Raw genomic sequence first — 22654 nt, 5'->3', positions numbered from 1 at the left:
CTTTAATGTTGCAAATGTACCAGCCTCCACCACATCCTCTGGCAGCTCATTCCACACACGTACCACCCTCTGTGTGAAAATGTTGCCCCTTAGGTCTCTTTTATATCTTTCCCCTCTCACCCTAAACCTATGCCCTCTGGTTCTGGATTCCCCGACCCCAGGGAAAAAATTTTGCCTATTTACCCTATCCATGCCCCTCATAATTTTGTAAACCTCTATAAGGTCACCCCTCAGCCTTCGACGTTCCAGGGAAAACAGCTCCAGCCTGTTCAGCCTCTCCCCATAGCTCAAATCCTCCAACCCTGGCAACATCCTTATAAATCTTTTCCAAACCCTTTCAAGCTTCACAACATCTTTCTGATAGGAAGGAGACCAGAATTGCATGCAATATTCCAACAGTGGCGTAACCAATGTCCTGTACAGCCGCAACATGACCTCCCAACTCCTGTACTCAATACTCTGACCAATAAAGGAAAGCATACCAAGCACCTTCTTCACTATTCTATCTACCTGTGACTCCACTTTCAAGGAGCTATGAACCTGCACTCCAAGGTCTCTTTGTTCAACAACACTCCCTAGGACCTTCCCTCCAAACCCTTCCTATTCATATACCCATCTTTTAAATGCTGCAATCATACTAACCTCCAACACTTCCTCTGGCAGCTCATTCCATACACATACCCCCCTTTGTGTGAAAAAATTGCCCTTAGGTCTCTTTTATATCTTTCCCCTCTCATCCTAAACCTATGCCCTCCAGTTCTGGACTCCCCAACCACAGGGAAAAGACTTTGTCTATTTATCTTATCCATGCCCCGCATGATTTTTTAAACATCTATAAGGTCACCCCTCAGCCTCCGACATTCCAGGGAAAACAGCCCCAGCCTACTCAACTTTTCCCGATAGCTCAAATTCTCCAATCCTGGCAACATCCTTGTAAGTCTTTTCTGAACCTTTTCAAGTTTCTCAACATCCTCATAGAATTGAAGGAGACCAGAATTGTACACAATATTCCAACAGTGGTCTAACCAATGTCCTGTACAGCCACAACATGACCTCCCAACTCCTGTACTCAATACTCTGACCAATAAAGGAAAGCATGCCAAATGCCTTCTTCATTCTTCATTATCCTATCTAACTGCGTCTCCACTTTCAAGGAGCTATGAATCTGCACTCCAAGGTCTCTTTGTTCAGCAGCACTCCTTAGGACCTTGGAGTGTTGCTTAAGTGTCTTGCTAAGATTTGCTTTTCCAAAATGCAGCACCTCACATTTATTTAAATTAAACTCCATCTGCCACGCCTCAGCCAATTGGGTCATCTGATCAAGATCCCATTATAATCTGAGGTAATCTTCTTCACTGTCCACTGCACCTCCAAGTTTGGTGTCAGTTGCAAATTTACTAACTGCACCTCCTATGTTCACATCCAAATAATTTATATAAATAATGAAAAGGAGTGGACCCATCATCGATCCTTGTAGCACTCCACTGATCACAGGCCTCCAGTCTGAAAAACACCTCCACCACCACCCTTTGTCTTCTACCTTTGAGCCTTCTACCTTTGGACAAAAGTTCTCTCCCCATCCTGCAGACCCCTTCACCCAGCTCCAACATTCTCCCTCCACCTGGACCCCTCATTCTGGTCTTTTACCTGCACTCAGTCTGTTCATTGACAACTGTCAATATGACATTGGTCACCTCAATTTCTCTGCCTTCTCCTCACCCAATCTATTCTGTCTCCGTCTGAACTGACTGCACTCTATGTGCTTAGATCCAACCCTAACTTTGTTACTAAGCCTGCTGAAAGTGGGGGGGCGGGTGGGGGGGGGGGGTCTGCTGTTGAGGTCTGGTGTACTGACCTCTATGCTGCAGAGGCTAAGCAGCAGCTCTCAGATACCTCCTCCTATCTCCCCCTGGACATGACCCCACCATGGCACATCAGGCTATTGTGTCAATGACAGTAACTGACCTAATTTCATCTGGCAACCTCCCCTCTTCCTGGGGCCTCCAAGCTGTTTAGTCCCCCAACCCCATCCAGCTTGCTTCTACCTCCTTCCAAAAATCCACAAACAGGACTGCCCGGGCAGACCCACTGATTCTGCTTGTTCCTGCCTTCCTGAACCATCCCTTCCTACCTTGACTCCATCTTTTCTTCCCCAGTCTAGTCTCTGCCCACTTACATCTGTGATTCCTCTGACATGTCCATCCTTCACCAAGATAGCTTCAGGGCTCTCTGCTTCTTCCTGGAGCAGAGGCCTGAACCATCCACACCCTCCACCACCCTCCTCCACTTAGCTGAGCTCGTCCTCACCGTCAAAAATTTCTCTTTTAACTCCTCTCATTTACTCCAGGTCAGGGGGGTGCCCACGGGTACCCGCATAGGCCCCAATTCTGCCTGTCTCTTCATGGGGTATGTGGAATATTCCAGTCCTAATCCAGTCCCCATCCACAATTCTTCCTCTGATATCTCGATGACATCATCGGTGCTGCTTCCCTCTCTCTTGCAGAATTGGAAAAGTCCATAGATTTTGCTTCGAATTTCCACCCCACCCTCACTTTCATCTAGTGCATTTATGACTCCTCCCTTTCCTTCCTCAACATCTCTGTTTTCATTTCTGTGAATAAACTGGCCATTAATATCTGCTATAAACCCACCGACTCCCACAGCTATCAGGATTGTACATCCTCACACTGTGCTTCCTAAAAAGACACATTCCTCTGTTTCCATCACATCTGTTCTGATGAGGCCAATTCGATGAGGGAGCCTCCGAAATGCCCACCTTCTTCCTCAACTGATGATTCCTCAGCACCATTGTCAACAAGGCTCTCAACCAGTTCAACCCATCTCCTGCTCTTTCACCCACACCCCCTCTCTTCCCTCCCGCAAGAACAACAGGAGTCCCTTGTCCTTACCTACCATCCCACTGGCATCCACATCCTGAAGATCTTCAGCCACCATTTCTGCCAGCTCCAGCGAGATGCCATCACCAGATCCAAATGCCTCTTCCCTCCCTTGTGTGCCTTCCACAGGGAATGTTCCCTCCAGGACACCTTGGTCCACTCTTCCTTCACTCCCAAACCCCCCACCCCACCCCCCGGTTCAGCCACTCTGCCTCCCACCCCCATGCCTGCTGCTGCAACCATCGAAGATGTAACACCTGCCCATTTAATGCCTCCCTCCTCACTATCGAAGGGCTTAAACATATATTCCAGGTGAAGCAGCACTTTATCTGCAATTGTCACAGGCTAGTCTACTGCATTTGCTGCTCAGAATGTGGTCTCTTCTACATTGGGGAAATGAAGTGTAGACTGGGTGACAACTTCACAGAGCAACTACATTCTGTCAGCAAGAAAGGCCCTGAGCTTCCATTTGCCTGCCACTTTAACACCCCACCCTATTCTCTGGCTGATACCTCTGTCTCAGGCTTACTGCACTGTCCCTGTGAAGCTCAGCACAAGCTGGAAGAATGACACCTCATTTTCCACTTGGGAATCCTGCAGCCCTTCACACTCAATATTGAGTTCAATAATTTTCAGGTCTAAACTCCCCCATTTCCTCGCCCCCTACCCCACATACCAGGCTTTGTTATTACATAGTCTGCCATTACATACTACCTATTGTTAGCCACTAACAGTCTCCATTAACAGCTATTTACTCTCCCAACCAGACCATTATTGACTCCTTTGTCTAACCATTCTTTGCTCTGTTTGAGCTCTATCCCCACCTATCACTTATTCCTTACCCCCTCCTCAACCCTATCTTCTGCACATAAACGGACATTTTCCTAGCTGCCATCATTTCTGAGGAAGGGTCACGCACTCAAAGCATTAACTCTGATTTCTCTTCACAGATGCTGCCAGACCGACTGAGCTTTTCTAGCAACTTCTGTTTTTGCTTTTCTTTATTCTAACATTGTTCTAGCTGCAACTGCAAAATTTTTAAGAAGATTTGTAGGTCAGGTTGGGGTTCAGGTTGTTAAGTTTGCCTGCTGAGCTGGAAGGTTTGTTTTCAAATGTTTTGTCACCATGCTAGGTAACATCATCAGTGAGTCTCCGGTGAAGCGCTGGTGTTCTGTCCCACTTTCCATTTACCTGTCTTGGTATCTTAAGGTCAGTGATATCATTGCCAGTTCTTTTTTTCAGAGGTTGGTAAATGGGGTCCAAATCAATCTCTTTATTGATGAAGCTCCAGTTTGAATGCCAGGCCTTTAGAAATTGTCATGCATATCTCTGGTTAGCCTCTCCGTGGATGGATGTGTTGGCCCAGTCGAAGTAGTGTCCTTCTTCATCTGCATGTAAGGATACTAGTGATAGTGCATCATGGTAGCCCACAAACCTACCAACACACTTGAACAGCAGCTGAAGAACTGAAAGGACCCTACACTAACCACCAGCAAAACAAGTGTCATTTACTAAATATCATGCAAAGACCATAACAAACACTACATCAGACAGACAGGCACAAAGCTAGCCACCAGGATAACCAAACCCCAACTAGCCACCAAAATACATGACCCATTGTCACTCGTATCCTGACATACAGATGAAGAAGGACACCACTTCGACTCGGACAACACATCCATCCTGGGACAGGCTAAACAGAGACACACAGGAGAATTCCTAGAGGCCTGGCATTCAAACTGGAACTCCTTCAAAAGACGCATCGATTTGGACCCCATTTACCAACCCCTGAGGAAAAGAAGTGGAAATGATATCACCCACCTTAACAGACAAAGACATAGAAATAGAAATCTGGACATAACACCAGTGCTTCACTGGAGGCTCACTGATGATGTTACCTAGCATGGTGATGAAACATCTGAAAATAAACCTTCCAACTCAGCGAACAAACTTAATAACCTGCAACTACAAAAGTCAGGCTTTGAAGCCCTCCCTTCCCTCCAAATCAACCTTCTATATCCTTTCATGCTTTCGATATTTCCCATCCCCTTCCATTCCCCATGACCCTGTCCACACCCAAACATTCCCCTCAAGTCCCCATATTTTTCGTGCCTCCATGCCCCTTCATATTCCCCGTGACCTTCTCTCCAATCCAACCATGTATCTTCTACACCCATGTTTCTATTATCTCTGATATATAAAGCCAATAAGTCATTGGAATGCCTGAGGCTTTCAAAATCTGAGCACTTCCCTTTAAAGCTTTGTCAACTAAATCAAAACAAAGAATTGCAGATTCTGGAAATCGGAAACAAAAATAGAAATTGCTGCCGAACTCAGTAAGTCTGGCAGCCTCTGCTTTCTCTCCACAGATGTTGCCAGACCTGTTGCGTCTCCTTCAACCTTTGTCAACATTGTTTACTGAGAGTGAAGTGATTAGTCATATTGAAGCTCAGCCAAGCATTCATTATAAGACCATAAGATCATAAGACATCTGATGTTATGTATCAATAAGTCTGGTTAGATCAGACGACAAGACCTTTCCTAAATAGTTTCATTATGAATACTTGATTTGCCTGATAATAAATCGTTCTTTCTTTGAGTTACTTTAGTTTGAATAGGGTTTTTGTTTTGCACAAAATTAAAGTGCAAATAGCTTTTTGTCATTGATAGTCTGAATGGATTTGATTGATAGCTTTCTGAGAAAGTACGGGCCAATGTATTATATGGGAATGTAAAATAGATGTTCATTTTTTCTTCCTCACTCAGGACTAGGATCTTGTGAGAGGCTGTCAGCCATTTTCCTCAGCCTGGCCTGAAACCATCAAAATTGTTGGAGAATGTTGAAATCTGCAATGAAGCCAGGCAGCATGCAAGTGTGACATATGTGTTGGTTACTAAGTCCTTTTGCCATGCCAATGAAAATTGTTAGAAGCGGGAATACAGAAACAAACGTCAGTTTTAGAGGTCTCCAGCGTCAGCCCAAATCCATGAAAATCAGTGTCCTATTTTTAACTGTAATTTCAGTTTTGAAATTATTACCTTTGACTCTGTTTTAACTTAACTTCCCACACCAGAGACTTGAAAATAAAATCAAGGCTGATTCTAGTGCATTGATGTGTTGACAAAATAAAAGTACAGGGTTTCCATTCTGCCAAACCTCTGTGCACTTCTGATCAGGTGTTGTCCAGTAAGTGCTGACAGCTGTGTAAATATAGGAGATTATCTTTAGTTTTGGCATTTTATCAAGAGATCCGACCTTTATCCTGCAAAGACAGAAAAATTTGGGTCAGATGTAAAACATATCAATAATCTCAAATCTGACCTCAATCCTTCTCAGAGCTGTAACCTGACCATTTCTGGTTTCAATGATTAGATTACTTACAATGTGGAAACAGGCCCTTCGGCCCAACAAGTCCACACCGCCCCGCCGAAGCGTAACCCACCCATACCCCTACATCTACATCTACCCCTTACCTAACACTACGGGCAATTTAGCATGGCCAATTCACCTGACCTGCACATCTTTGGACTGTGGGAGGAAGCCGGAGCACCCGGAGGAAACCCACGCAGACACGGGGAGAACGTGCAAACTCCACACAGTCAGTCGCCTGAGGCGGGAATTGAACCCGGGTCTCCGGCGCTGCGAGGCAGCAGTGCTAACCACTGTGCCACCGTGGCAATGTAGTGGCTATGTGAACATATACGTCCCAAAAGGTATATTGAGTTTTTTTTTCACTGAAGCAACAAGCTATTGATTTTATTTTTCTTGTACTCCAGCTTAACAGTGGACAGCCGTCACTACGAGGCCCGAAGATACCTGGTAGTTAAAAGTGGGTGAGGACTGTTGCAAGAAAAAGAGCTAAGTGCATTTCCAGCAATGATTGTGAACTAGGATTAATGGGGTCTTTTCTGCCCAATGCACAATTTGTTTACAACTGCTGCGAAAATGCATTTAAAAAATAGCAATTATATCCTGCAGTAAGTTCAATGAGCCCCAAGGAAACCTGCTTATATAAGACCATAAGACATGGGAGCAGAAATTAGGCCATTCAGCCCATCAAGTTTGCTCTGCCATTCAAACATGTCTGATAAGTTTCTCAACCTCATTTTTCGGTTTTATCCCCGTAACCCTTAATCCCCTTGATACTCAAGAACCTGTCTTAAATAAACTCTATGACCTGACCACAGCCTTCTGTTGCAACGAATTCTAGTTTCACCACTCTCTGGCTGAAGAAGATTCTCCGTATCTCTGTCCTAAAAGGTCTGCTCTTTCCTCTAAGGCTGTGCCCTCAGATCCTAGTTTCTTCTACCAATGAAAACATTTTCCCAACATCTACTCTGTCCTGGAAATTCAGTGTTCTGTATGCTTCAGTTAGATCTCCCCTCATCCTTCTAAGTCTGGAGTCCTCAAATGTTCCTCATATGTTATGCATTTCAGTCCTGGGACCATTCTCGTGAACCTCCTCTGAACACGCTCCAAGGCCAGTACATCCTTTCTGTGTTATGGGGCCAAAACAGTGGACAATACTCTAAAGGTGGTCTGACCAGAGCCTTAGAGAACTTTAGAAGTACATCCCTGCTTTTATATTCAAGCCTCTGAAAGTAAAATGCCATCATTGCATTTGCCTTCTTAACTACTGACCCAACCTGCAAGTTTACCTTGAGAGAATCCTGGACTCAAACTCCCAAGTCTCTTTGCACTTCAGACTTCTGAATTTTCTCCCCATTTAGAAAATAGTCCATGTCTCTATTCTTCCCAACAAATTGCATTACCTCACACTTTCCCGCATTGTACTCCACCCGCCAATTCTTTGCCTACTCTCCTAACCTGCCCAAATCCTGCAGCTTCCCAGATTCCTCAATGCTACCGATCTTTGTATCATCTGCAAACTTAGCCAGAATGCCCTCAGTTCCTTCATCTCGATCATTAATGTATAAAGTGAAAAGTTGTGGTCCCAACACTGAGCCCTGCGGAACACCACTTGTCACAGGCTGCCATCCTGAGAAGGACTCTTTTATTCCCACTCTCTGCTCTCTGCCATACAACCAATCTTCTATTCATGCTAGCACCTTGCCTCGAACACCATGCTCCCTTATCTTACTCAGTAGCCTCCTATGCAGCACCTTGTCAAATGCATTCTGGAAGTCCAGTCAGATAACATCCATTGGCTCTCCTTGGTATAACCTGCTTATTATTTCCTCAAAGAATTCTAGCAAATTTGTCAGGGATAACCTCCCTTGATGAAACCATGCTGGCTTTGTCCTATTTTACCATAAATGTCCAAGTATTCAGAGATCTCATCTTTCATAATGGATCCCAGGACCTTACACACGACCGAGGTTAGGCTAATTGGTCTATAATTGACCGTCATTTGCCTTTCTCCCTTTTTATACAGGAGTGTCAAGTTAGGGATTTCCCAGTCCTCTGGAACCTTCACTGATTCTAGTGCTTCCTGAAAGATCACCAGTAATGCCTCCACCATCTCTTCAGTTATTATCCTTAGTAGATATGTGGGGTATAGTCCATCTGGTCCAGGTGACTTATCCACCTTCAGACCATTCAGGTTTTCTAGTACCTTCTCCTTGGTGCTGGTCACCAAACTCAGCTCTGCCCCTCACTCTCTTGAATTTTTAAGAATATTATTCGTGTCTTCCACCATGAAGACTGATGCAAAGTAATTATTCATTTCCTCAGCCATGTCCTTGTTTCCAACTGCTATCTCTCCAGCATCATTTTTGAGTGGCGTGCGCGCTTTTGCCTCTCTTTTGCCCTTTATATATATAAAGAAACTCTTACAGTCTACCTTTATATTACTGGCTAGCTTACCCTCAGATTTAATCTTCTCCCTCCTTGTTTCCTTTTTTGTTGCCCCCTATTGGTCTTTGCGCCCACACCTCCCCCCTCACTTCCTTCCAAGGCCCCAAGGGATCCCTCTATAACAATCAGAAATTCACCTGCACCTCCACATACATCATTTACTGCATCCGCTGCACCCAATGTGGTCTCCTATATATTGGGGAGACAGGCCGCCTACTTGCGGAACGTTTCAGAGAACACCTCTGGGACACCCGTACCAACCAGCCCAACCACTCCATGGCTGAACACTTTAACTCCCCCTCCCACTCTGCCAAGGACATGCAGGTCCTTGGACTCCTCCATCGCCAGACCATGGCAATACGACGCCTGGAGGAAGAGCGCCTCATCTTCCGCCTAGGAACCCTCCAACCACAAGGGATGAATGTAGATTTCTCCAGCTTCCTCATTTCCCCTCCCCCCACCTTTTCTCAGTCCCAAACCTCAGATTCAGCACTGCCTTCTTGACCTGCAATCTTCTTCCCGACCTCTCCGCCCCCACCCCCTCTCCAGCCTATCACCCTCACCTTAACCTCCTTCCACCTATCGCATTCCCAACGCCCCTCCCCCAAGTCCCCCCTCCCTACCTTTTATCTTAGTCTGCTTGGCACACCCTCCTCATTCCTGAAGAAGGGCTTATGCCCGAAACGTCGATTCTCCTGCTCCCTTGATGCTTCCTGACCTGCTGCGCTTTTCCAGCAACACATTTTTAAGCCCTTTTGGTCTTTGTAAGCGTCCCAAACCTCTGGTTTCCCACTGCCCTTCACTACATTGCATGCTTTCTCTTTTGCTTTTATGCTATCCCTGACTTCCCTAGTCAGCCATGGTTGCCTCATCCTCCCTGCATCATGCTTCTTTTTCCTCGGGATGAATCTCTGCTGTGCCTCCTGAATTACTCCCAGAAACTCCTACCATTGCTGATTCACTGTCTTACCTACTAGGCTCCTCTCCCAGTCAATTCTACCCAGCTCCTCCCTCATGCCTCTGTAGTTGCCTTTATTCCGCTGTGATACCCTTACCTCTGATTCTATCTTCTCCCTCTCAATTTGCAGAGTAAATTCAATCATATTATGATCACTGCCTCTTAAGGGTTCCTTCACCTTAAGCTCCCTTATCAAGCCTGCCACATTGCACAACCCTAAATCCAGTATTGCCTATTCGCTAGTGGGCTCCACCACAAGCTGCTCCAAAAAGCCATCTCGCAAACATTCCACAAATTTCTTTTTCTTACGATCCACTACCAACCAGATTTTCAGTCTATCTACATATCGAAACCCCCATGAACACTCAAACTTTGCCTTTTCTATCTGAGATATTTATATCATCGATAGTCACAGGTGAGGTGCTGGAAGACTGGAGTCTGGCGAATGTGGTGCCACTTTAAGAAGTGTGGTAAAGACAAGCCAGGGAACTACAGACCAGTGAGGCTGATGTCAGTGGTGGGCAAGTTGTTAGAGGGAATCCTGTGGGACAGGATATACATGTATTTGGAAAGGCAAGGACTGATTAGGGATAGTCAACATGGCTTTGGGCATGGGAAATCATGTCTCACAAACTTGACTGAGTTTTTTGAAGAAGTAACAAAGAGGATTGATGAGGGCAGAGCAGTAGATGTGATCTATATGGACTTCAGAAAGCATTCGACAAGGTTCCCCATAGGAGACAGATTCGCAAGGTTAGATCTCATGGAATACAGGGAGAACTAGCCATTTGGATAAAGAACTGGCTCAAATGTAGAAGACAGAGGGTGGTGGTGGAGGCTTGTTTTTCAGTCTGGGGGGCCTGTGACCAGTGGAGTGCCACAAGGATCGGTGCTAGGTCCTCTACTTTTTGTCATTTACATAAATGATTTGAATGTGAGCATAAGAGGTACAGTTAGTAAGTTTGCAGATGACACCAAAATTGGAGGTGTAGTGGACAGCGAAAAGGGTTACCTCAGATTACAACAGGATCTTGACCAGGTGGGCCAATGGGCTGAGAAGTGGCAGATGGAGCTTAATTCAGATAAATGTGAGGTGCTGCATTTTGGGGAAGTAAATCTTAGCAGGACTTATACACTTAATGGTAAGGTCCTAAGGAATGTTGCTGAACAAAGAGACCTTGGCGTGCAGGTTCATAGCTCCTTGAAAGTGGAGTCGCAGGTAGATAGGATAGTGAAGAAGGCATTTGGTATGCTTTCTTTTATTGGTCAGAGTATTGAGTACAGGAGTTGGGAGGTCATATTGAGGTTGTACAGGACATTGGTTAGGCCACTGTTGGAATATTGAGTGCAATTCTGGTCTCCTTCCCATTGGAAAGATGTTGTGAAGCTTGAAAGGGTTCAGAAAAGATTTACAAGGATGTTACCAGGGTTGGAGGATTTGAGCTATAGGGAGAAGCTGGGGCTATTTACCCTGGAGCACCGGAGACTGAGGGGTGACCTTATAGAGGTTTACAAAATTATGAGGGGCATGGATAGGATAAATGGGCAAAGTCTTTTCCCTGGGGTCAGGGAGTCCAGAACTAGAGGGCATAGGTTTAAGGTGAGAGGGGAAAGATATAAAAGAGACCTAAGGGGCAACGTTTTCATACAGAGGGTGGTATGGGTATGGAATGAACTGCCAGAGGAAGTGGTGGAGGCTGGTACAATTGCAACATTTAAAAGGCATTTAGATGGGTATATGAATAGGAAGCATTTGGAGGGATATGGGCCTGGTGCTGGCAGGTGGGACTAGATTGGGTTGGAATATCTGCTCGGCATGGATGGGTTGGACTTAAGGATCTGTTTCCATGCTGTACATCTCTATGACTCTATGACATCTTTTCTATCTCCTGGTGTATCTTGCGCCCCAGCTCCTGACTATTGTTTGGAAGCATGTACATAACTCCTACTGTAGTTTTTTTTTTCTTTTGCTGTTCCTCAATTCTACCCACACAGATTCTACACCATCTGATGTTACTTCATTTCTTACTATTGATTTAATTTCATTTTTTACTAATAAGGCAACCCTACTCCTTCTATCCAACAGCCTATCTTTTTGATAGGATGTATTTCCTTGAATATTCAGCTCCCAATCCTGATCACCTTGCGGACACATGTCAGTGACGCCCACCACATGATACCTGCCAAGTTCGATATGCGCCACAAGCTCATTTATCGTAATCCTTATATTGCATGCATTCAGATAAAACATCTTCAGTCCTGTATTGACCATCCCTCTTCTCATTGTCATTTGTTTGTCCAGTGTGCTTCAACTTTGATTATTAACCCTTTCTGTATACTCTGTCATATTTGTATCCATTTTCTGGGTTCTCTGATTGTAAAACTGCCCATCTCATTTCCTACCACTCATAAAAATTGTGGCCCAAGTGATTTGAATCCAAATAGAATGCAGTGGAGAAACTCAGCAGATCTGGCAGCATCTGTCAACAGAGAAACTTTGAAATGCCAGAAATGTTTTTACTTCAGATTTTCGGTGGCACAGTATTTCCTCTTATATGTTGTGAACCCTGAAATGACACCACAGAGGCCAGTGTTCCATTACCAGGTCACCTTTTGTTTACACGTGGTCAATCCTTGACACTGATCTAGCTCTCTCACAGGCAGCTCTCAGAGTGAGCAGAATACCTGACATTCCTGTTAATATCTGTCCGCCAGGGCTCCCTGATTGGACCAGGTTAACAGCCCTGATCAGGGAACTCATATTTCATGATGTCCACCTGGCTGACCCCATTACAACTGCTTCAAATCCAATTGTGAAAATCATTTCTTAAAACGAAACAGTAGTTTTGAACTGGTCTGTAATGTCCCTAATGCATACACTTCTCCAAAAAAACAAGCCCTATGTAACTATGAAGTATGATTTGTTATTATCATTCTGATGGATTGCTCTGCATATTCCTGAAGCACATCAGCAATTATGTGATCGTAGCCTATAGTTCATTACACTTGTTCATTGGTCCTCAAGCTATTGTGATTTTAGTAACTGTATATCCAAAATTCTCCTGCCTTTTGCTCCAGTTGAACACCATTAATTTAAAACATTATAATTCATATGAATTCAGTTGGGCAAGTGTATATTCTGTGTACTTGATTTTTGTTGTGCTGTTCCATTGTGAACTACAATCTTTCAAAGCAGTTAACTTTTCATATATGGTCATCAATAGCATCAGGGAATTCATGATTCTAAAAAAGAAGACATTTGTTTCTAATTAATTGGAAACAAATTAGATTTTGTAGAACTCTGCTTTTACAATGAACATAATTTTTTAGTTAACTTTACTCACTGGTCATTGCAGAAGCCTTTGTGCCAGCCAATAAACAAATTTCACATTCATAACTAAGCATAAGAATCAAGAGCAGGATTTGGTTATTCATCCCCTCCAGCCTGCTCTACTATTCATAGCTGATATGATTGTGCTCATCTTGCCTGTTCCCCAAAGCCCTTGACTTCCATATCAATCAAATATATGCCTGAGTCACCCTTGAATGTATTTAATCACCTAACCTCTGCTGCTCTCTCAAAAACAGTTGTTTATCTCTTAAATCCTGATTAATGTGTTGAATGTTCTTGACATTTTGTATTTTTACTTCCGTGATAAGCTAACTGACTTTTAAGAAGGATAATGAGCATGACTCTGACCTTCAGATTTCGCATTACTCATTTTCACAGCTTCATGTCTGCTTACTTTCACTTCATAACACACTCAATTCTGAACTTTCCTTAAATTATCTGATGTTGAAACAGGGTCACAGCAGATGTCATTTCCCCAGCCCTGTACTCATGTCTAGAACACCTGGACCATATGGCAGGCTCCTACTCATCAACTACAGCCCCACCTTCAGCACTATAATCTCAACCACGCTAATCTCAAAACTCTGAAATGTAAATCTTGACTCTGCCCTCTGCAAATGGATCCTCAGCTTCCTGATCCATAGACAGCAATTAGTGAAGATAGACATCTGTACCTCCTCCATAATAATCCTCAACACTGGAGCTCCGCAAGGATGCATTCTCAGTTGCCTGCTGTACACCCTGTACACTCATGACTGTGTAACAAAATTCTGAATGATTACCATCTACAAATTCGCTGACAATATCATTAGTGTAGGTTGGTTATCAAACGATGACACGTCAACATATAGAAAGGAGATAAAATGCTTGGTGTTGTGGTGCAGATAACAATCTCTCTATCAATGTTGGCAAATCTGAAGAACTGGTCGTTGATTCAGGAATTAAGGAGGACACACCCCCATTAACATCGATGGAGCGCAGATGGAGAGGGTCAAGATTGTCAAGTTCCCAACACTGATGGTAACCAAAAACCTGGATCTCCCATGTAAATATGATGGTCAAGAAGGCGCAACAACACCTCTCCTTTCTTCCTCAGGAGGCTTAGGAAATTCAGCATGTCCATTATGACTCTCACCAACTTTTACAGATACACAGTAGAAGTATTCTTTATGGGTACACCATGACTTGGTAGGCAATTGCTCTGTCCAGGATGGTAAGAAACTATATAAAGTTCTGCACACAGCACAGACCATCACGGAAGCTGGGGTCTTCCATCCATTGACTCCACCTAATTTTCTCATTGACATGGAAAGGCTGTCAACATCATCAAAGACCCCTCCCACTCTGGTAATACTGTCTTCCAAACTTTTCCATCAGGCAGAACATACAGAAGCTTAAACACATGGAGCAATAACTTCTTCCCTTTGTTATTAAACTGATGAATGGACCTCTCTAATTTCAAACTATTGATCTACCATTTGTGCACCTCTTATGCAGCCGTAACTTTGAATGTCTCGCTCTGTCTAAACACACAATTATCCGTATGTCCTCATATGTTATGATCTGTTTGTACTACACACAAACCAAAATTTTTCATTGTACTTCAGCACGTGACAACAATAAATCAAATCAAATAAATGATGTCTTTCTCTCCACAGATGCTGTCAAACCTGCTGAGTTTCTCCAGCAATTTCTGGTTTTGTTTCAGATCTTCAGTGGCTGCCACTTTGTTTTATGTTATTGCTCCAAATGTTATTCACCAATCACCTGCTTATTTACTGATTCTTACTGGCTTTCCATCAGCCAAGACTATTGTGTCAAAGTTCTCATTTTTGTTTTCAGATTCCTCTATGGCCTTACTCTTTCACATCTGTATACACTTCCCCAGCCCTACACTCTTCTGAGATCTCTGTACTCTTTCAATCTTGGCATCTTGCACATCCCAAAGTTTACATGGGCCACCATTGATGATCATGCTATCTGTGGCCTAGTGCAGCAATACCATGGCTTTAAGAGGTGCATTTTGTCCTGGATTTTTTAATGAATAAAGGTTGGGACAAAGGTGAAGAGCAGTCTGCTCAAAGCCAATACAGCAAATAGCTTGTGAGGCCTTTATTTTAAAAAAAAATTGGAACAATAGAAGCAGCCTGAACGGGTGGGGTCAAGTTCCCACAGAACCAGGGTTTTAGTTTTATCTTTCTGCAGTTGTTGGGGTCTTGAAGCTGGATGTGGAAGCTATTATTCCTCTCTCTGTAACAGCTAAAAGCTGGGGTTCTCTTCTTGCTGCTAGAATTGCATGTGAGACAATCTGTTTTACTGAATTTGTTTTTGCCAAAGGTGTGTTTGTTGGATGCTACTATATTGGATCAGTTAATTAGCAGTAGATTAGTATATATATTATTTTGTTAAGCATTTTGATAGTTACAGTTAAGCCAATTCTTCTTTGTTATTTTTAGTTTGCCTGCATTTTAACTGTAATGTAAAAATAAAGTGTGTTTTGCTTAAAGTCAAGAGTCTGACCAGTCAAATTGCATCTGGAATGCCATGCAGTATATATATCTTTAAAATAAGAAAATATTAGGGTCTGAACTATTTTCTTAATATATATTGAGGGACTTTGTTCTGGTCCATAACACGAGTCACCAAGCTCCAAAGTTCCTTCCCTAAATGACTCTGCTACTCTATCAATCTTTCATCCCTTAAAATGCTGCTAAGAAATGTATTATTTTAATCAAGATTTCAGTCATATTTCATTAAAACATAAGATTATGATATCTTCTTCTACATAATTCAGTGTTGAATTTCTTTTCACTTATATCACTCTCAACATTGTGAGACAATTTACTAAAGTATGATAAATGCACTACATAAAGGTGAGTTGCTATTAATTTTGCAACCACATCTGTTTTGCAATATGTTAACTTATTCAAAGTGTTGCCTATAGTACACAATTTATTGTTAACTTGTTAGTACAAATAGCAAGTGAGGTTTTGTTTTGGATTGATTCAAAAACTTTAATTTTGAGCTATCAGAACAACAGCCAGTCGTTACATTACTTCCTCTGTCGCACTGTTGCATAGCACTATAAATAACACAATAAATGCAAATTAAAATCGACAGAAGACAAACATAAAACTTTACTACAACATCAAATTATACTTCTATCTTCACAGGCTTACCTTTTTACAACAATATAAAAATAGCAATTCCATTTTCAAGGCAGTGTTTTGCTCTATCACTTTTATGATTGAATTACCCCATAAAGCTGTTCTTTCTGATCCTCTCTAAATATTGACAGCATTTTTGACACCTCACAGCCCACTTAAACCCACTCCCCTCCCTGCCCTAGTTTATCCTCTCTGCACAGATATTAACAATGTTCCGTCTCTGTTTCTAGCCCAGTACGCCCCTCCAACCAATGCAATCCATTGTCTCTGCTCCTCATGAGCAACACAAAAGAAGAAACGCGTGGTAGAAGTAAAAATTGTTTAATCTGCTTTGATCTAAATTTAAAAATATTCAACATCTCAGTTAATTCAGCCATTTAAGTCGAGACACTGACGTGTGCTTCAGCGAAATTGCCATATTCTATAAATTGCCATATCGCTGCTGTGACTTCCTCTGCATAGTGCAAGCAACAATTTCATAGCAAAGAGAAATATTTAAATACAGAAACCCAATACATTTCAATGAATGACTGCAATTCTAGAAATTGCCTTGATAATTAGAATACATTTTAATAATATTTTGTACAACACACTTGAAAACAAAGCAAATTATTTCGTTAGGAACAAACACACAGATAAATTCCAATAATTATGTAATTTGCCCTTTATCAATCTTTCTAGAGAGTTGTTGAGAAAAACTTGTCAATTTATCAACCCTAAAGCGCCTTATGACTAAGAATATATGCTGCATTGTTCCTCTCATCATGAGCTGATAGGCTTGCCCACTTTTAATTCTAAGGCTGATGAGCCATTTAATGAGCCGAACGTTTCACATCTCTCTGGGAGAAAGTGCCATTTCATGGAGCTTTTGCCAGTTGGATGCCAGACGCTCTGCTGCACCAACAGGAGAGCAGAAGCTGTGGTCACAGCTGGTATTGAAGGAAGCCCAGAGGGAAGAGCATCCATCTGTGCCCTTGAAACCAGGTTTGTCCAGGTTCTCAACAGGATGACAGGCCCTGATGAGATCAGGCAAGTGGATGCAGGCTCTTGAGGATATTGAGAATGAGGAGTTCATCCCTTGTGGTTGGAGGGTTCCTAGGCGGAAGATGAGGCGCTCTTCCTCCAGCCGTCATGTTGCTATGGTCTGGCGATGGAGGAGTCCAAGGACCTGCATGTCCTTGATGGAATGGGAGGGGGAGTTGAAGTGTTGAGCCACGGGGTGGTTGGGTTGGTTGGTCCGGGTGTCCCAGAGGTGTTCTCTGAAATGTTCTGCAAGTAGGCGGCCTATCTCCCCAATATAGAGGAGGCCACATCGGGTGCAGCGGATGCAGTAAATGATGTGTGTGGAGGTGCAGGTGAATTTGTGGTAGATATGGAAGGATCCCTTGGGGCCTTGGAGGGAAGTAAGGGGGGAGGTGTGGGCGCAAGTTTTGCATTTCTTGCGGTTGCAGGGGAAGGTGCCGGGAGTGGAGGTTGGGTTGGTGGGGGGTGTGGACCTGACGAGGGAGTCACAGAGGGAGTGGTCTTTTCGGAATGCTGATGGGGAGGGGAGGGAAATATGTCCCTGGTGGTGGGGTCCGTTTGGAGGTGGACCCCACCACCAGGGATATATTTCCCTCCCCTCCCCATCAGCGTTCCGAAAAGACCACTCCCTCTGTGACTCCCTCGTCAGGTCCACACCCCCCACCAATCCAACCTCCACTCCCGGCACCTTCCCCTGCAACCGCAAGAAATGCAAAACTTGCGCCCACACATTTCCCCTCACTTCCCTCCAAGGCCCCAAGGGATCCTTCCATATCCACCACAAATTCACCTGCACCTCCACACACATCATTTACTGCATCCGCTGCACCCGATGTGCCCTCCTCTATATTGGGGAGACAGGGCGCCTACTTGCAGAACGTTTCAGAGAACACCTCTGGGACAGCCGGACCAACCAACCCAACCACCCCGTGGCTCAACACTTCAACTCCCCCTCCCACTCCACCAAGGACATGCAGGTCCTTGGACTCCTCCATCGCCAGACCATAGCAACACTACGGCTGGAGGAAGAGTGCCTCATCTTCCGCCTAGGAACCCTCCAACCACAAGGGATGAACTCCTCATTCCTGAAGAAGGGCTCATGCCCGAAACATCAATCCTCCTGCTCCTTGGAAGCTGCCTGACCTGCTGCGCTTTTCCAGCAACACATTTTCAGCTCTGATTTCTAGCGTCTGCAGTCCTCACTTTCTTCTTGAGGATATTGGACAGGGCAGAATGGATATGCAGAGGGAATACTGTTTGGAGGGAGCTTGTGATTTGAATCAAGAAATAGGTACCCTTCCATTCACCTTTCATTGAGCAGAAGTCCTTTGGGTCAAATCAGCCAGGCACAGGGCTCTTTCATTGTTGTTTAATATTTTTCCTCTGTTCTTTCATAAGACGTGAGCATTGCTGGCAAGGTCAACATTTGTTGCTGAATCCTAATTGCTGTTGAACCTATTGGCTTGCTCAACCATTTCAGCCAATTAAGAGCCAGCCATATTGCTGCAAGTCAGGAGTCACATGAAGGCTAGACCAGGTCGAGATGGCAAATTTCCTTCCCGAAACAACATTAGTGAATCAGATGCATCTTTAACAATATTTAATAATAGTTTCATTGCCTTTTATTATTGACAGCAGCCTTCAACATCTGAACTTATTACTTAAATTTAAATTACACCTGCTACTGTTGTGGGATTCAAAACCACATGACCAGAACATTAGCCTGTGCTTCTGGATGACTGGCCCAGTGACCTTATTACTACATAGCCTTCACCGTTCAAGAGACAAAAGGATGAGTACTTTAGGCAGGCATCAATTGAGGTACCAATTGGGCCAAGGGTGGGCAGCCCATCTGACACCTTCTCTGCCACACTGGGTATAGTATGGTATCCCATTTTATGGGTTAACTTGCTTATTTCCCAATCCACAAGTCACCCAGAGAGCGGAATCCAATGACACTGCATCTCACTGTGGCTAACGATCCCTTATACCAAGCAGTGAGTGTGAAACAGAGAATACACAATATTCTGAGCTGTTTTGCCTGAATTGAAAATTCTCCATGACAAGAATGGTTTGGTGTCTCCAAATTCAGTGATTGGATGGAGCAATATATTAATCTGAGTTTGACTGCACACTGAGAAAGAACTATACAATTCAATAGCTGCTAATTTTAACCAGTAACTTCAATTAATTTTGCACAATGGACCAGGAACACTTCATTTACAATATGAACTACTATTCCAGCAGATGTTTTTTGTGATTTTGATTTAACAAGGTAAAGGATGTTCGTATTTGAAATTGAACGTCAGGTCAGCTAAAGCAGAATGAGCTGATTTAGCTACAAAATAAAACTTTGTTCTATTGTTGCATGTGATTTTTAAACAAAATCTTGGAAAAACAACGATGACTGGAATACTTCTTGATCTGTGCAACTGAATATGTGTGTTCCTTCCCTTTCTCGGGGCAGTTTTATGAATGTGGGTTCAAACCATTCCGGTCTGTCATCACACTTGACATTTACAGTCACTATAGACAGAAAAGGCTTTCATCTTATTCAATGCAATAGTTGTATCTCTAATGGCAAAAATGAATAAATAACACATTTTGTTATTTAATCCTTACGAGTTAATAGAACTTGAGTTTGGTATTACCTGCTCACCATTTCCTGATTTACCACATTTCCTTTGAGGTTTTCTAATCCCTTTCTCAAATACTCACTTGGGTTACTTAAGTAAAGCAGGCTCCAGATATATGTCATGAACTAAACCACTTACCTCAGCGCAGCAGTCTTCCCACTTCTGTGCATGCACGTAACCTGTCTCGTTTGGTAACCGATTAAGACATCAAAATATTTGGTGTCCTGACGGATTTGCCGGTTTCGGTTCCTCTTTTTCTTCATAAGCTCACGGGCCTCAGGGTCCCTCACTCTTTTTCCTACTTGCCGGGTTTGTCGAGTGTGTGGGAGAGAGCATGCACTCCAGGGCCCGACTCTCAAACTGTAAATACTTTCTTCTGCATCGCAGGAATTGAACGTGCAGGTCCGAAACTCAGTCAGGTTGGGGCAAGGCTCCCCACCGTAGAGCGGGGGCACTAATATTTGACGAATGCGGTGTTTTAATCCCACTCCACAGGACTTCGTGCATTCTGACCAGGACGTAAACTCCGTTACCACACAGTTTTGTGGACAGGGGATGAGACAAGCTTGTTCAATGTGGGGCTTAGTCTCAAAATAGTCACAGATAACATCCTCCGCTGCAGCTCCATTTCGTTTCTCAATGCAAGTTACATCCCTGGTCTGAATTCCTTCCTCACCTTTCAGGCACTCCGACGTTACTCTTGAAGAAGGGTTCCTGGAAGCGACAGATAAGCATTTGCTCCACTCACCCACTTGCCACTTGTACAGGTCCTTGTGCCAGTCACAGACTTTGAAACAATTTTGCTGATTCTCTGGTCTTTCCGATGGTTTACAGTTAGTGGGTAAAGTAGTCCATCCCTCCACATGGGCACACCATACTGACCTGGTTTGGACACCTCCTGGGCCACACTCCTCACCCATACATCTCCCCCAGCTGCCTGTAAGACAAAGAATTTAAAATTATTTGTTTAGTGGTTAGATGTTTTCATTAAATGTTAAAGATGCAAAACTATATCAATTCACATTGCTGCATTTTCCATTACATTAAAGTACACATTAGAAGATATTTCAATACACATAATAAACAACCCAGTGGTATTATCACTGGACTACAAATCCAGGGACCTAGGTAATGGCTGGGTTTGAATCTCACCATGGGGGTAGATGGTAGAATTTAAATTCAGTTTTAAAAATCTTGAACTTAAGAGTCTAATGATGACCATGAATCTGTTGTTGATTGTCAGAAAAACCCATCTGGTTCACTAATATCATGTGACTGTGAGTCTGCTGTGACTCCAGACTCTAGATTAGTGGTGCTGGAAGATCACAGCAGTTCAGGCAGCATCCAAGTAGCTTCGTGACTCCAGACTCACAGCAATGTGGTTGACCTCTGGGCAATTAGGGATGGCAATAAATGCTGGCCTGGCTGGTGATACCCTCATCCCATGAATGAATTTTAAAAAGTATATATATATGTTTTTCATCCAGTTCTTAGTAACAGTGTGAACAAATTTATTGCTATATATGGCATTGATAATATACAGGACCGTAAAGGTCCCTTCGAAATTCCTAGGGAACAATCTGCTGGCTTTCCCAATCCCAAATGCCGCTTGTATGAGAATGCATATTTGTAGACATTGACACCAATTTTAACTTTTAAACAGGCAATGAATAACTGCTCAATCTGACAGTGGAAGGGTCAGGAGCCATTTTGTATTCTGCACTCAATTCAATACAACTGAGGATCTGTATTGGAGACAGTTCAGAGAAGATTCACTAGAATGACTTCAGAGATGAAAGGCTTGGATAATGAGCAGGAATCGAGCGGTTTAGGCATATATTCACGAGAGTTTAGAAGAATATGAGGAGATCTAATTGAGGTGCATAAGATGCTAAAGGGGATTGACAAAGTAGATGTGGAACAGATGTTTCCCATTGTGGGGGAATCTAGAATGAGAGATCAGAGCTAAGAGATGGCAGATTTAAAACAGAGATACTTCTTTCAAATGGTTGTGAATCTGTAGAATTCAAAACGCCAGAGTGTGCTGGATGCCCAGACATTGAGTCTGGGACATTGACATTGAGTAAGGAGATAGACACTTCTTTAATTAGTAACAGGCTGAAGGTTATGGATGTGGACAGGAGAGTGGAGTTGATGCCAAGATGAGATCAGCCAGGATTGTGTTGAGCAGTGTAGAGGGGCTGAATTGCCTACTCTGGCTCCTACTTCTTACTTACTTCTGTAGGCACCAACCAGGTATCATAATACAGAGGATGGCTCTACGTCAAACAGCATAAAGGCTGTCCAGTTGGCAATAAAATAAATCACTGCTTCTGCTTGCCCCATTTAAAATAACTTAGATATACTCTAGTGGAGTCTCTTTAGTCAGAAAAACTAGGACGACAATGCAGGTCACATGGTCATTTTCTGAAATAGTGATCAAAGTCCTATGTGTACCATAGAACAAATGAAAGAGAGATTATTATTTGAAAGTGCGGATGTTTGGATCAACTATTGATAGGTCCTTGTCACATTGCAGTGAGCAGAGCAGATAATAAATGCATTTACGTCAATTTAAGGTAACCATCATCCCATTAAAGCCAATTTTGCAAGTTAACGCAATGTGTGACAATGTCAGGATCTCAAATCAAACTACAAACCTGTCCAAGACAGTTTTCACTTGGCTCACAGAAAGAATTGTTGTGTGTCCAAGATACTGGAAGACTAGGAGCATTCACATGATCTATAAATGGCATGGACCAACAATCAAAAGAAAAACATCCTTATTTCATTTTACTTTGGA

General features: G+C 43.3%; 1 protein-coding gene across 1 annotated transcript in view; it reads right to left on the bottom strand.

Moving 5' to 3' along the window:
* Positions 1–22654, bottom strand: part of LOC140480487 (thrombospondin type-1 domain-containing protein 7A-like) — a 391066-nt gene that overhangs the window by 206101 nt on the left and 162311 nt on the right. The window contains exon 2 of the mRNA XM_072575404.1: positions 19990–20788. Within this exon, the coding sequence (XP_072431505.1) occupies positions 19990–20788 (799 nt within the window). The remainder of the gene's footprint in view (positions 1–19989; positions 20789–22654) is intronic.

The sequence above is a fragment of the Chiloscyllium punctatum genome, chromosome 8 (assembly GCF_047496795.1).
Source record: "Chiloscyllium punctatum isolate Juve2018m chromosome 8, sChiPun1.3, whole genome shotgun sequence".
Lineage (NCBI taxonomy): Eukaryota > Metazoa > Chordata > Chondrichthyes > Orectolobiformes > Hemiscylliidae > Chiloscyllium > Chiloscyllium punctatum.
This window is presented reverse-complemented; position numbering and strand designations above follow the sequence as displayed.